The 16,474-nt window shown below is 36.9% G+C and overlaps 1 protein-coding gene across 1 annotated transcript in view; it reads right to left on the reverse strand.

Moving 5' to 3' along the window:
* The window catches only part of LOC124136481 (zinc finger C2HC domain-containing protein 1B-like), a 215,535-nt gene extending 200,971 nt beyond the window's left edge, over positions 1–14,564 (reverse strand). The window contains exon 1 of the mRNA XM_046502404.2: positions 14,510–14,564. Coding sequence (XP_046358360.1) covers positions 14,510–14,528 — 19 coding nt within the window. The 5' untranslated portion in view covers positions 14,529–14,564. The remainder of the gene's footprint in view (positions 1–14,509) is intronic.
* Positions 14,565–16,474: the final 1,910 nt, after the last annotated feature.

The raw sequence follows: 16,474 nt of genomic DNA on the forward strand, positions 1-16,474 counted from the left end.
GGTCCACAATGATTATATGGAAGAGTATAAAAGCCTTTCCATATTCATATGAAATCTCTGTAAAAAAACAGAGTCGATTGTATGATTCTGACTAAATCATGAACACGTGTTAATGAATCGCTATCAAATACTGATAATACCAGGTGTTCGCGAAAGGTGAGAGTATCAGGTGTCAGAAGAAATTCCTGGTGTTGAGATCCATTTTCATTGTGTGCAAATTGTGTTTATTTTCATGCAGAGTTACAAGACTTAGAGTATTAGAGTGTCTTGTGAGGTACAGTGCTTCAGTCAACAAGAGAACTGTACTTTTGAAATAGTCAAGCAGTGCACTAACAAGTTAACTGAGCATTTAGCCAGTGCATGTGATATTTTCTTCAGTCTTTTTCCCAAACCTTCACCCTTGCCAACAACTCCCTCATCCAGCATCAGCTACCCTGTATTACAGACACTTATCAAATGAACCTCAAAGGCTGATTGTTGTCAGAGACCATAAAACAAGATTTCAATGAAAAAGGTTTATTTTAGTGAGCATAGAGAAAAACAGTACATACATCAGATGGAAATCATTCATGAATCACCTCGACAACACAAGATGGAATAACTTTTCTCTGATTCTTCAACTATTTCTGCAAATCCCAAAAGTGAACCACTTGTTTATGAGGTATAGAAAGATTCTGAAATGAAAAAGTGTCTTTTATTACTCACACTATACAAAACATTACAAAAAATATCATACCATTTAAATAAATATTTTTGTCATTCAATCTGGAGGGATGCCTATATAAGAAGTAACTTATATTGATGATATATGCATACTTTTTATTACATGTTAATAATTCAATAAATACCAAAACAGTTTATAGTTCTATCATGTTGACATGATGTGTTTATTACTATAGGTTTGAATACTTCTTGAAATATTGTGGGCATGTTTCAATATCACTGATGTAATTTAATAACATTACAAGTTATATATGTTTTCACAACTTGCTGGCAAATAAACATTTATGGTACTGGAGATTTATTTTACTAGTCAGATTTGTTTGTTGTGCATGATAGATCTTAAAATGCATGATAAAATAAATTGATGAAAGTAAATCATATTATATGTTTTCTAAACTTTATTTCAAGTGTTAATACTTAAAAGGGTGGTGGGGTAGCCTTGTGGTGAAAGTGTTTGATCGTCACACTGAAGACCCAAGTTTGATTCCCCACATGGGCACAATATGTGAAGCCCATTTCTGGTGTCCCCAAGTTGTGATATTCCTGGAATATTGCTAAAAGTGGGTTAAAACCCTACTCACTCACTCATTTAAAAAAATGATTGCATATTTCATAAATCTGAACTTATTGAAGATGTAAAACCATTTTAATCTGAAACTGTTCCAGATGATTGCTGAAGGGAACAACACCAAAGAATTATAATTATGATTTACCCCTTCCTTGATTGTGGGGTTCTAAGGTCATTCCTTTGGGACATATACATCTGTTTCCACCTTTCCTATTACAGTATTTAATATATTGTATTTCTTAATTGACGTAATTGATCCTAATCACCACAATGGTTTATTTATGTCTAAGTACATATATAACAAAGTTATACTGTACACAGACTGTATTTTGTTATGAAATTGAATTTTTAACACATGATATAAGGTATGTTAACATTTAGAACACACTGAACACAGGTTATGTGGTTGATCTGCATGTGATTATTTCCAGTCAGTTAGGAAAGAGTTGTAGGGGGTGGTTGTTAGAGACGTTTTGCTCAAAAGGTCAGGTCGGGAGGTCCAAATTTCCAAACAAAGATTTACAATTTCAAATATTTTTTTTAATATTCAACAAGTTTTACTTATAGTTTCTAAGATAATTTATATATATCGATGGTGACAGTAAATGAGCTTTTTGTAAACATTTTACATTTATCTGGTCCACTCAGTTAAACAACCCACTGTTTTTAATAATTAATTATATATTAAATATTTCTTCTTTTTTATAGTTTGTTAACATTTATTTTTTTAAATCTGGCCACATAATAGATGATAAATAGTTTCTCTGCAAAGCTGCAATGCATTTTCTATGAATGGTTGTCAGAACAAACCAATAAACAATTATCTATTAAATAGAATAAGATATAGGCCTACTGCAGTAACTTGTTTCAAACACTAAACACATCCATAGAGTGATCTTTCTTTTCACTTTCAAATGGGGACGGTTTTGTTTGGCGGGTGCTGGTGCTATTGTGAAGTACGACATCCAGTTACTTATCAATAAATATGGCAGTTAATTTGAATTCGGATGGGGAAAAAATCAAAGAGAATTTTTTTTTCCAGTACGTTTCCACTCGGCAACCGACTTTAGAAACGCACTCGGACGTACCCAATTTTCGTGTTACTCTAAGCATATGGTCTCGTAATCAGCTGGTAAACCTAATGTGTAATCTTGTTGAGACAATGTTTGGCGACAGATCGTATTTGTTTCTCGATTTTGCCAAATAGCATTGTTCTGTAGCCTATAGGTGGTGGGAATAGTTATACCTAATACAGACAAACTCAGATTGACGACAATGCCAATACCGGCGATAGGGTCGTAACAGGGTGGGACAGAATGAATAGGCCTGATGACAAAAATCTCTTAGAATATTACGTTTCCGCTTCTGAAAACGTAATAATGAGCATATAGGTAATTTAGGTATACACACATCAAAGTGATATTCTTACCACGCTGTCACTGGTAGGCCTAATTGTGTAGAGGTTGGGTGACACATCAGGTGACGGGGGTCTTCTCTTGTTTCCAGCTTGCTCGTTTTGGTTGAAAAGCGTATGGTTTTGCGATTTCTTGAAGGGTCAAAGGAACTTCTTCGGAGCAGGCAATGTATCGGATGCCATGTTGTCTCACAATAAACTGGTATTTGATATCTTTTGCGTTGTGACAAGACAGGGACCCAGTTAAATTGGCACCAATTACGTCATACCAGGCCTGTTTAGCCCGGAAAACGAAGGCCTCATAACGGCACGCCATTTTCACACTTATTGTGAGCTTCCTACTTTCACTGTGAGAAAAATGAGTGTACATTTTCAAACACTGATACTAACTAATTCTAAAATTGTGTTTTGTTTAAAATAAGAAAGAAAGTGATTTTTGCGTGTATACTTCCCCTTTAAGGTTTGTATGTCACTTAAGAATTGAATTTCACTTTGTGTGAGTTCATTGGAGTATGACCCTCCAGCTTGTATAACATATTGCGCCAAAGTTACGTGTGTGATCGAAGATAGGTCCATTGAATAAATTTGCTACCCATGAAAACGTTTCAACAATTTTGATTGAATCTACTTGTACTTATTCTTGGATGGTAGTACGTTAGTATAATCTTGTTAATCATTAAGAAATAATAATGATGTCAGACATTGAGCAATGTCAAGTTTGAGTATTGTTAGGGCTGTTTAGAGATCTTTCACATTTTGTCCTTTAAAAATGTTGGAGCACCTTTACAGTACCACAACTTCTTGTGAGGACGATCTCTGCCATCTAGATGACATGTCACAAAGACAAGCATCCAGTTTTTGTGAGAATCCATCAGATGCAAACTCGCGACGTTTTGATTGTTAGCCCGACAGCTTACCGAGCTACGTCCACACTGTGAAACAAAGTACAAATTTTATCATGTCATGCCTACGCCGTTACGGAACTGAATGAAAAGGGTCGAATAGGTGACGGACACATATGAAGGTTTCGGGTAGGCATTGTGTATCGTGACTTTAGTTAACGGACACTTACGAGTGATCCTGATGCCATTTGCCACACTCATCCCATTCCACAATCTACAAGATACAGAGTGATGAGGAATGAGCCGATATGTTGAGAACTGAAAGCGGCTCTTGGCATCAGACGTCGAACTCCCCAGTACGCATGAATGAGATGGAATTTAATCATTCGTCAGGTAATTTTTGTGACAGAAAAGTGTGGTAGGGAACACTGTAAGCAAAATGTAGATAATGTAAGGAACGAGGGAGGCATAAGCATGGTTAGTGACGACACAAGGGTGAGTTCGCTTTTGATCAGTCCTGAATAAATGTAGCATGTGAAAGTGGCTTGTGTGAATGTTCCAGGACAGTTTCCAGTAGCCAAAATATTCTACCCTAAATAATTTCATTTTTCTTTCCCGGACAATTTTGTGTGAAGAATATTAGGAGCAGTTATAGAATCAATAATAGCCACTAAGCGGGTACTTAACCCTAATATATAATGATTGTAAAGGGGATCCAAGGGCTAAGGATAGAGTTCGGAGTAATCTAATAGCCACTAAACAGGTACCTAATCCTAATGTGTGTAAAGGGCTGATTGATCGTAAAGGGCTAAGGATAGAGTTCGGGTAATCTAATAGCCACCAAAAAAGGTACCTAATCCTAATGATCGTAAAGGGGTGATTGATCGTAAAGGGGATCCAAGGGCTAAGGATAGAGTTTGGAGTAATCTAATAGCCACTAAACAGGTACCTAATCCTAATGATCGTAAAGGGGTGATTGATCGTAAAGGGGATCCAAGGGCTAAGAATAGAGTTCTGGGTAACCTACCCCAACACCGGCGACATTTGGATGTGTTCAGCGCCAACATAATATTACCTAATAAACTGCATTCCAAATTCCTCATTATAAAGACATGTTTTAAGAATACAGAAACAGCATGGATCATATCAGGATTTTCAGAGTCTAGCAGATTTATCCTTAACTGACGGTCTTTAAAAATACCTTGCAACACGGGCAGAAATTATTTTTTCCATTATCATCAAGTACCTTTAACATTTTGTAACACTGATATGGGTATCTATCAGGCATCATTCTAAGTAATTTAATCCAATACTTAATTCCCCTTAATTGGCTGGCTACAAAAATATTACTATGGCCTGTTTCACCAAGGATTGCCTTGTTTGAGGCAAACTTACCAACACCTAGAAAACATTTGAAATATGAAGTGTGAACTTCTTCAATTGCAGCGTAATACTTAGCACCCCATATTTCAGAACCATACAAAAGTATAGGCATAATTTTGCCTTCAAAAGTAGTACATGCTGTGAAAAAAGACACACAACTATTTTTCCTGAATAAATTATAAAGAGGCCTAATGGCTCTCGACGCTGAACAGCTAATTGCTTACATGCCATAGACCATGACAATCTAGAGAAGAACATAAGACCTAAATATTTATAGTAAGTGACTACACTCAAGGCAGACGAACCAAGAAACCACTTTTCATGCTTTGCAACAATACCACCTTTTCTAAAAACTACAACATTGGTTTTATTCAGATTTACTTCAAGGCTCCATTTTGAACAGTAACTCTGAAACACATTTAACAGTGTTTGCAAGCTGTTTACAGAACAGGAAAGAATTACAACATCATCAGCAAAGAGAAGGAGCATAATGTCCATTATTTCTTGCTTTACAACATCCTCTGGTGTACGACAAGGTTGTTTTAAGTGTACGTTCAATATTGATCTTTATACATGCGCTGACTGATGCATACATGTTTTACCATGACATCATCCCTTAGTGACAAGTAAATACATCATTTTTTACCTATTAACATATTCAAAAGCTTTTTTAAAGTAAATAAATACACAATAAAAACGACTTCTGGTTTTGCACAAATATTTAGAACAAAGAGCTTGTAAAACAAACAAGTTATCAACAGTAGATTAGTTTGGTCAGAACCCTGCTTGAGACTTGGACAGTAAATCATTTACTTCCATCCATATTCTGAAACGTTTTTCTATGATTGACGTGAAGATTTTTCCCATAACATTTAGTAGTGAAATGCCTCTATAATTACTTGGTTCACCAACTGACCAAGATTTATATATAATGAAATAATAATACTTATATTCCAAGATTCTGGAAACACACCCATGTCTAAAATCTTATTGAACAATAGCTTCAAGTATGGTGCAAAGAGATTTGATGGTAGTTTAAAGAATTCGGGGGGTATCCCATCTTCATCACCTGCGGACTTGCCCGTATTCAGGTTATTGATAGCATCCGTGACCTCTCTTTCAGTGATCTCACCTGACAGGAGCTCATCCGAAAAGGGTAAATCATTACAGTTATCACATGTATGAGAGAGCAGAAACTCCTCCACAACACAATCAAACTCATTATTATCAGTTCATAGTAAGGGATTAAGAAGAAGATCTCTAAGGCCAAGCGTTTTATTTTTTTCGGATTACAGACTCTAATTTTTTAGAAAATGTAAAAAAAAAAAAAAAGATTTCCATTTTATTTTTTTTCGCCGATAGCCACATAGTCAGTAATTTTATTTGTTATCATCTCCTTTTGATAAAAAACATATGAATTTACTGTTGTAAACTAGTAAAGAGATACATAATCAATCTTTGTTAATCTCGAAGTCGAACATGAATAGCCTCCCTTGACAATTGTCCGTGTTGTAAGTGGTAGAATTTTTAATGTTACAAGGGGCTTTATCATCACAAATGGCGGTCTTTTGAGCACAGAATATGTTAATAAAGTATGCCAGAGGCATTCTGCATTAAAAAAAATGCATCTGGCTTTTCTTTACTTTTTTTCCTCCTCCAACCCTGGACTTAGGACTGAAAAATCTGTAATCCTAAAATAAAAAAAAGCCTGGCCTAAAGTAAATCAGCCAGTCAATTGGAGATATATAACTTCTCAGAGGACGTCGCTGTATGGCCTTTTTCACTGTCTTCCAAAACTGTTTACAATCACTGTGTTTAGCAGCATTATTGATTTCTTCATTTAAATGTAGGTCATAGTTAAGTTTCTTTTTTTGCAACATTTCTTAAAACCATCTTTGGCTGATATGTATACTGCTTTAAAGGGGCACTGATCTAACGCAATTCCCCGGGACTGGTTGTTGCCTTTGTTATTGTTTTTTCCCAGTGAGTACCCGGATGTATAGCAGAAATCTAGACTAGTTTGCGACCTCTGCTGCGCCATTCGTAAGCGCATTAGTCACTTTTATGGGTAGTAATAAGGGCGTATGGTCACATTGATGAACAATATGAAATACAGTTTTCGAGATAATAAGGAAATGTAGGTATCTTTGTGAGTAGCATCGGTAATGGTGACGAAGTTTTGATAAGTCACTTGCTTGGTAATTTTGCGATTTTCGTTTACACTATTTTGACTTGCAACACAAAGTATATATTTCACCTGAGCATATGCTTTTTTTATAGTGTGTATATTGTTTTACTGCCAAATGTGTAACAAATTTATTAAACGTCTAAATATTCAGTTATTTTACAAAGTGACTGAAAAACATTTCCATCTGTATTATTATGACAACGAATTCCAAACATTTTGATGTTTAATGTCATCACCAAGAGACTGAAAATGTAACGTTGAAAAGTATATTTCTAAGTTGTTTGGCTTTTAATCCTACATAATAATCTGTTGTGATGTTTGTAAGCCCTTTTGATCGTCTTGATCAATCTGGACAGATTTTTTAGTCAAAATGACTGAAATATTTACACATTTTATAAATTGCCTGAGAGAATCACATTTTACAAATTGACGGTAATATATACACGCTTACAAAGGAAAAGACCTGTGAAAACAATGTCTATCGCGCATTGAAGAATTTCCCAACCAAGACGTAGAGAAACAAGAACGAATCGGTTCAAATGAAGGAAAACAAAATGCAAATATCATAATTACAACCTACCAAATTTATGTGTATAAGTTTTAGGCAGCTTCCTTGTTCGAGGAATGTATCCGTGAATATCCACACAAAGGAACAATATCCCACTCGTCTGCAGCTGTACAAAGAAACTTATTCGATGTCACGTGTCTCAGTAACAATCAAATATTTTAAAAGATATATATCGTTTCGGGATATTATAACCCGTGTTCGTTTCTCAACTGATCGCTTGGATTGTTTCAGGTATTTTGCATAGGTGTCAAGTCTCAATGGTCGGCTGAGAAAGCCCACGTGACAACTATTTTCATAGCGTCCACGGTTCCTAAAAATTCCATTGAGTAATGGATAACAATGATCAATCAATCAAAGTATTATCAGTTAACCCTTTGAACAAAGTATGTTGTTTTTACATCGGCACTTCGCGCCATGATATGAGTGTATTCCCTTTGCTTTTGTAAACCTAGACATGTAAACACTCACTCTTGACATATCCATTGTGCAAGATAACAGTGATTAATCAATCAACGTATTTTCTGTTAATCCTTTGATGACTAGGAACGATCCGTTGATTTACAAAAAAAAGTAAATCAACTGATCATTCATCTCTTGCTGGGCTGCCACGTGCATATTACATAACACACATTTCACCTCACTTCAAACCTGGATTTAGATTGAATAATTACCCCAGACACAATAAATGCCAAATGGGAACCTTTGTCAGGTAATATAAGTGGTGCTACCACCAATTGTACCTGTAATAAATTCATTAACTGAGCCTCAAGTGAATGACGACAAATACACAAGTGTAGGGTTATACGTGAAAACGTGGATGACAACAAGGGAGTAGTAATCGTATTATCGACGCAAGTCGAAATCCGAAAATGCTTTCACTGCATGGATACTGTTTTTAGTATTAAACTATAACCATCTGGGGTATTTCCAAATGACGACATCCGATGAGCTCCCTTGTTCTTTTTGTCTGTTTGTTTAGGCTGAAGAAATCTGTATAGATCACAGTTAACCAATCAGTGTTCAAAAATGCGTAAAACAAATATTGCCTCCAGCCTCTAAGTTTATTTAGCTGTCCTTGCAGACGATAGCCCAGTCTCTGGTCACGCTCAGTTGCGTTGCGTATCATCCGGGTACTCACGGGGGAAAAACAATAACAAAGGCAACAACCAGTCCGTTAGATCAGTGCCCCTTTAAGTTTGAATCACACTTACAACTTCTAAATTTATTCAAAAGTCTGTATTTCTCAGACTTCAAAAACTCTCACTCCTTGGAGGCTGATATCTTTGTCTACCTGTAGATCCTACAGACACAGCACCAGCTGACTTTGCACAGTAGAGTATGATATCTCTGAGCATTTACATTTTGATCTACCAATAATATATATTCTTCAAATATCTTTGCTGAGATACTTAACATAAGATGAAAACTGTTCTGAAGATAATTTATACTTAGGAACATAGGATAAATGAACAGAAGTAGTACTTTCCTTGTATACTCCACCAGTAACAATATCCTTGAAACTGCATACTAAAGGTAAGTGATCAGACTTGGTGCATGGTGAAACGGACATTTATCATCCAAAACTGGCTCCCACAGGAAATATTGCTTGGATTAGATCAAGCGATATCTACACTGTAGATATCACTGCAATGAAATTACATCACAATGCTTTGCAGACCATTGTGAAGTCACTGTTAAGATATGACGTCACAATCAAATGACATCACTAATGGCTCTGCTACTGAAGCTGTTAGCAGTACTTTTTACACTGAAGACACTGCTAATTACTGTCTACTAATAGAAAAAGTTGGAAGAATGATGTTGGATGATAAACAAAATCTCACCCGAGTGTCTTTTGATATCAAATATATCAAAACTCGTTGATAAAAGTGGCAAAAATCCTCGGCAAGCCTCGGAATTTTTCCACTTTTATCAACTCGTGTTGATATATTTGATATCAAAAGACACTCGGGTGAGATTCTCTAATCGTAATCTAATTGTAATCTTTGAAACAGTCTACGTATGAACTGATAACGACCACATCCATCAATTTTGTTTTGACATCAAAAACACTGACAATTTCATTGGGATTCTTTACTGGTAAATATAGATCACGGAAACTTCTCAATGAATGTGTAATTCGACATAAATGTCATATGTCTATCACCGTTAGGATATATACTTTCCAATGATATGAACTATTGAGACATTTAGATTTCAAACAAGGGCGCTTACATATGGTGCTTCGGGTGCTTCCATATTACAATTATGTAGAAAAATAGGAAACTTACAATGCCATCACTTTTATGGATGGCTAAAGTGTTGTCGGAAATGCTACAAAAATGCTTTTTTGCCTTCATTTCATACATACGAGTCATAGGGCTATGAAAATAGCAGTAATGCAAAGTAATGCAAATTGACCTAATCTAGCCTATCCTAAATGACATTGTGATTACCCTTACAATGAACTTTTACGGGTAAAATTATGATAAACTCTGCACAGCGAATCGCTGCGCCTTAGACAACTGGGCCACCCGTGCCCCCCATGCATGTATGAAATGGCCTATAACCTGAGGTAATTACCAGACACCTGTCCCGAGGTGATGACCTCACACCATCCCGTGCATTCTCACAGGTGCAAATTTCACCCGAGTTGGGGATGGTCTCAAAATTTTGCTGTTATTGTACTTAATTGCGTGTGCGTTGATTGGGTAGCAATTTAGGATATATACTGGATTATATTTGCTTGGATAAATGATGGAATAGTTAAAAGATATGAAACAGGATGTGTACTGGAAGGTTGCGGTTTTAGAATCAAGAAGTATTTGTTTTTCTATAGATGATTTCTTGAGGTAGCATCTATTTCCGCTGATGACGTTTATGAATCAGTACTATTGTAAGAGTGAATATTTTCCTACAATATTTTTTATCCCGGGGATGAAATTCTCTTGTGTCAGGATGATTCTCCCCAGTGAATTTGAACCCATGTCAGTGTGTTTAATCCTAGAGATACTATACTCTAGAGTAAAACTTCCCCCGGGATAATATTTAGGTTGAATATAATCCTTGCTTACACTATCACCCAAATGTATGATAACTGGTTCACCAAGGCTGATAGCTAGCAAAGACTGCATTGATCCTCCTTTTGACATGTGTGAGTTTGAATGTTTTGTTGTGTCTTGCCAAGAACCCTGTACAGTTAGCAAAGATAGGCTCAACAGGGTTGAGCTCACAATGTCTGGTGAACGTAAGACAACGTGACCATGTTGTGCCGCCAGCACATATGTCTTGTACTTTACTAGTTTCTTACTCAGCCAAATTTTCTCAATGAACTTCTGTTTCAGATGGTCTGAAGTCGACACTGTCATATAATTCCTGTATGGTCGCCTTCAGACTACTCATGGTTCGCGCTGCTGTATCTGGTTCCCGGACATTGTATTAACTGGAGTTATCCATGACTATGACACTGAGTTTTTTAAAATGGGCAATAGCTGATGTTCCAACCAGTCTATGAACATATCACCAGTTTTCTTTTTCGCCTCGAAAACTAGCACACATCAATCAATACGCCCCAGAACATGGGTTGCTGCGTGCAAAACAATGACATGATTACCTTTACCTCATGGGTGCTTTTTGTCCATCTGCTGATAGCCACATGTAGTCAGTGGAATGATTCATCAAGGTAAGTATTCTGGAAGCCCTAGCTGACTGTGATAGTTATGAATGATGCAGAGAAAATGTGACATCATAGAAGGGATGGAATATTTTCCCTTGAAAAGTGCTCGGTCCTCTGGGGTAGCTTCTGCTCAAAAAGCTTGAACACTATACACCTATTGTCACCCTGTATCAAATATGGCTATGGCTATGCAAGTGTAATTTAACATGCATCATGGGAGCAGTGTTGACAAAACAAGCGCATCATCATTTTGTTTTTTTAGAAGATGTGCATCTAGAAATTCTCAATGTGATTTTTTTGGTGTTGATTAGATGTTTTTGGAAGAATACATATTTCTATAGTCCGTTTTAGACTGCCATCATTGGACTAAATTTATCCGAACTTATACCGTTTTCGTTTGAATTTTTCTCCTGTAAAATTGTCGATAGGAGTCCTTGAGACTGAAATACTTCAAACCACTGTAATGGTAGTTATTCAATATTTTAAACGCAACAGTCTGCAAAAAATTCTATCCTTTTTTAACAGGCAAAAAGCATTTTTCTAGCATTTCCGAAAGTACTTTGGGCGGTGCATTGATCGTTTGGATTTGTTGCCATCCTTTTGGACTATCAACCCGAGTTGCATATTATACAATTTGGTTGCACTGTGGGAAGAAATAAGAAAGCTGAAACACTTTTGATGGCAGCTGATGGCACCATGAGGGTTAAAGGGGCACTGATCTAACGCAATTCCCCGGACTGGTTGTTGCCTTTGTTATTGTTTTTCCCCCGTGAGTACCCGGATGATACGCAACGCAACTGAGCGTGACCAGAGACTGGGCTACCGTCTGCAAGGACAGCTAAATAAACTTGGAGGCTGGAGGCAATATTTGTTTTACGCATTTTTGCATAAACACTGATTGGTTAACTGTGATCTATACAGTGACGACAAAGGGCGCATGTTAATTAATTTCTTCAGCCTAAACAAGCAGACAAAAAGAACAGCGGAGCTCATCGAATGTCGTCATTTGGAAATACCCCAGATGGTTATAGTTTTATACCAAAACAAAGTATCCATGCAGTGAAAGCATTTTCGGATTTCGGCTTGCGTCAATAATATGATTACTACTCCCTGGTTGACATCCACGTTTTCTCGTATAACCCTTCACTTGTGTATTTGTCGTCATTCACTTGATGCTCAGTTAATGAATTTATTACAGGTACAATTAGTGGTAGCACCACTTAGATTACCTGACAAATGTTCCCATTTGGCATTTATTGTGTCTGGGGTAATTATTCAATCTTAATCCAGGTTTGAAGTGAGGTGAAATGTGTGTTATGTAATATGCACGTGGCAGCCCCGCAAGAGATGAATGATCAGTTGATTTTTGTTGTTGTAAATCAACGGAACGTTCCTAGTCATCAAAGGATTAACAGAAAATACGTTGATTGATTAATCACTGTTATCTTGCACAGTGGATATGTCAAGAGTGAGTGTTTACATGTCTAGGTTTACTAAAACAAAGGGAATACATTCATACCATGGCCTGAAGTGCCGATGTAAAACAACATACTTTGTTCAAAGGGTTAACTTATAATACGTTGATTGATTGATCATTGTTATCTATCACTCAATGGATTTTTTAGGAACCGTGAACGTTAATGAAAATAGTTGTCACGTGGGCTTTCTTAGCCGACCATTGAGACTTGACACCTATGTAAAACACCTGAAACAATCCAAGTGATCAGTTGAGAAACGAACACGGGTTATAATATCCCGAAACGACATATATCTTTTAAAATATTTGATTGTTACTGAGACACGTGACATCAAATAAGTTTCTTTGTACATCTGCAGACGGGTGGGATATTGTTCCTTTGTGTGGATATTCACGAATACATTCCTCGAACAAGGAAGCTGCCTAAAATTTATACACATAAATTTGGTAGGTTGTAATTATGATATTTGCATTTTGTTTTCCTTCATTTGAACCGATTCGTTCTTGTTTCTCTACGTCTTGGTTGGGAAATTCTTCAATGCGCGATAGACGTTGTTTTCACAGGTCTTTTCCTTTGTAAGCGTGTATATATTACCGTCAATTTGTAAAATGTGATTCTCTCAGGCAATTTATAAAATGTGTAAATATTTCAGTCATTTTGACTAAAAAATCTGTCCAGATTGATTGAGACGATTCAAATTGCATACAAACATCACAACAGATTATTATGTAGGATTAGAAGCCAAACAACATAGAAATGTACTTTTCTCAACGTAACATTTTCAGTCTCTTGGTGATGACATTAAACATCAAAATGTTTGGAATTCGTTATCATAATAATACAGATGGAAATGTTTTTCAGTCACTTTGTAAAATAACTGAATATTTAGACGTTTAATAAATTTGTTACACATTTGACAGTAAAAAAAATACACACTATAAAAAAAGCAATGCTCAGGTGAAATATGTACTTTGTGTTGCAAGTCAAAATAGTGTAAACGAAAATCGCAAAATTACCAAGCAAGTGACTTATCAAAACTTCGTCACCATTACCGATGCTATCCACAAAGATACCTACATTTCCTTATTATCTCGAAAACTGTATTTCATTTTGTTCATCAATGTGACCATACGCCCTTATTACTACCCATAAAAGCGACTAAGGCGCTTACGAATGGCGCAGCAGAGGTCGCAAACTAGTCTAGATTTCTGCTATACATCCGGGTACTCACTGGGAAAAAACAATAACAAAGGCAACAACCAGTCCCGGGGAATTGCGTTAGATCAGTGCCCCTTTAATTAATATTAACCATCAAAGGTGTCTGTCCATATCAATGATTTGAATAGTTTCTGTCAATCAGCATCATAAAACACAAAGACAATCTACATTATAGTTTCGTCTCTAGCACCCTGCTAAATCAAGTATGGTTATATACTTTGATGAATGACTATTTCTGAAGACGTCCATATGATCATGTTTAGCCTTTTTGTTTACATTGATGTCCTGGCAACGCGTCCATGGTCATGACAAATCAACATTATTCGGATATTCCATATATAATTGCAAAAGAGCCCGCAATCTAATTTACATATATATCTATTTGTCATAAGTGTACCGTGATGTCAAAGCTGTTACGTGAACTAGACTCGGTTGAATATGTAATGCTTACCTTGGATTGCAGACGCCATGTCGAACAAGTTGTGAAAGAAAGAGCTTCAGACAGCACCTTATCAAAACGGCAACAAGCGAAAACGGTACTTTAGCGGAGCTGTTTCGTGACAGATATGGCGTCAATTGTGCACTTTGTGATATAAGCATGAAACGTGGCACAATTGTAGATAATGATATTCCAAATAGTTTTAGATATGGGGGCCACCCTAAAACATCCAATATAGCCGCCATGGAGGAATGAAATTCTTGTGTATCTCATTTAGGCATGGCAAAAAACCTCAATATATCATGGAAAATGAACTTTTTGGAATGTATTTACCCAACAGTACATCTTAAGTAAATACTAATATTTTAGTAGACTATTTGTTTTGATTAAGGTAATCTTAGAGTGAAAAAAAGTTAAAGCATATGCATCTTGGCGAATCTCTATACACATATCATTGAAGCCAATCAACTATACCAATATTGTATACTCATGTGGTAAATAACAACATATTTAAGAACAAAATATGTATTGATTGAAATATGCTTGTACATGGTTAATGTTTTGGTTGGCTAGTGACAATAACATTTGTAAATTGGTGTACTAATCAAATGTGGCATGACTTAGAAGCTTGTGGTAGTGTAGTCCAGAAAGGCTCTTTGCCATGTGCTACTGATGTTACCCATAGGCGAGAATATGTTCCTGTACTTATAACTCATGTTTTTGTTTCGCAAATTCATAAATGTATTTCTTTCAAGTATCATGACACAAAATTTAACTCATTTTAACTTAATTCAACAGTTTACACAGTGTCGTCTGTTTCGCGATTTAAGTACAGAGTCAACAGACGCAGAGCTCAGAAAACATACTGGAGATGTACAGATGCCAACTGCCCATCGTACCTGGTGACACAAAACAACGTGCTGAATGCGGTCGGTCAAGGTCACAACCACCCTAGCAGTCCCTTTTCTGACTGAAGTTGATGCGTTCAAGTCAAAGCTCCATCATCGTGCAATGACTGACAGCAACACGCCTATCCCCCAGATCTATCAAGAAGAAGTCAGCAACTTCAGAAAGAACCCAACAGCTGCTCCTGACGCCCTTCTCCAACATATCCCTTTCTTTGACTCCATGAGAACCAGCATGTATCGACAGAGACATAAGACCGTTTCTCGGCTTCCACAGACACTTACAGACATCTGGAGAATGAGTGGGCCACTACTGAAGCTAATGTAAGCTGCTGTATGTGCAGTCGTACGGTGTGAGGTTGCTCTGGGCTGAAGATCAGTTATAATACTAATTTAAGCTGCTGTATGTGCAGTCGTACGGTGTGAGGTTCCTCTGGGCTGAAGAGCCATTTAAATACTAATCTAAGCTTCTGTATGTGGAGTCGTACGGTGTGATGTTGCTCTAGGCTGAATAGCTAATATGGTACTAATGTAAGCTGTTGTATGTGCAGTCGTACGGTGTGAGGTTGCTCTGGGCTGAAGAGCCAATGTGGTACTAATGTAAGCTGCTGTATGTGCAGTCATACGGTGTGAGGTTGCTCTAGGCTGAAGAGCCATTATAATACTAATGTAAGCTGCTGTATGTGTAGTCGTACGGTGTGAGGTTCCTCTGGACTGAAGAGCCAATATGGTAGTAATGTAAGCTTCTGTATGTGCAGTCGTACCTTGTGATGTTGCTCTGGGCTGAAGAGCCAATATGGTACTAATGTAAGCTGCTGTATGTGCAGTAGTACGGTGTGATGTTGCTCTGGGATGAAGATCAGTTATAATACTAATGTAAGCTGCTGTATGTGCAGTCGTACAGTGTGATGTTGCTCTGGGCTGAAGATACATTATAATACTAATGTAAGCTGCTGTATGTGCATTCGTACGGTGTGATGTTACTCTGGGCTGAAGAGCCATTATAATAATATTGTAAGCTGCTGTATGTGCAGTCGTACGGTGTGATGTTGCTCTAGGCTGAAGATCAGTT

Source organism: Haliotis rufescens, unplaced genomic scaffold (genome assembly GCF_023055435.1).
Source record: "Haliotis rufescens isolate VD_foot unplaced genomic scaffold, xgHalRufe1.0.p SCAF_1, whole genome shotgun sequence".
In the NCBI taxonomy this organism is placed as follows: Eukaryota; Metazoa; Mollusca; class Gastropoda; order Lepetellida; family Haliotidae; genus Haliotis; species Haliotis rufescens.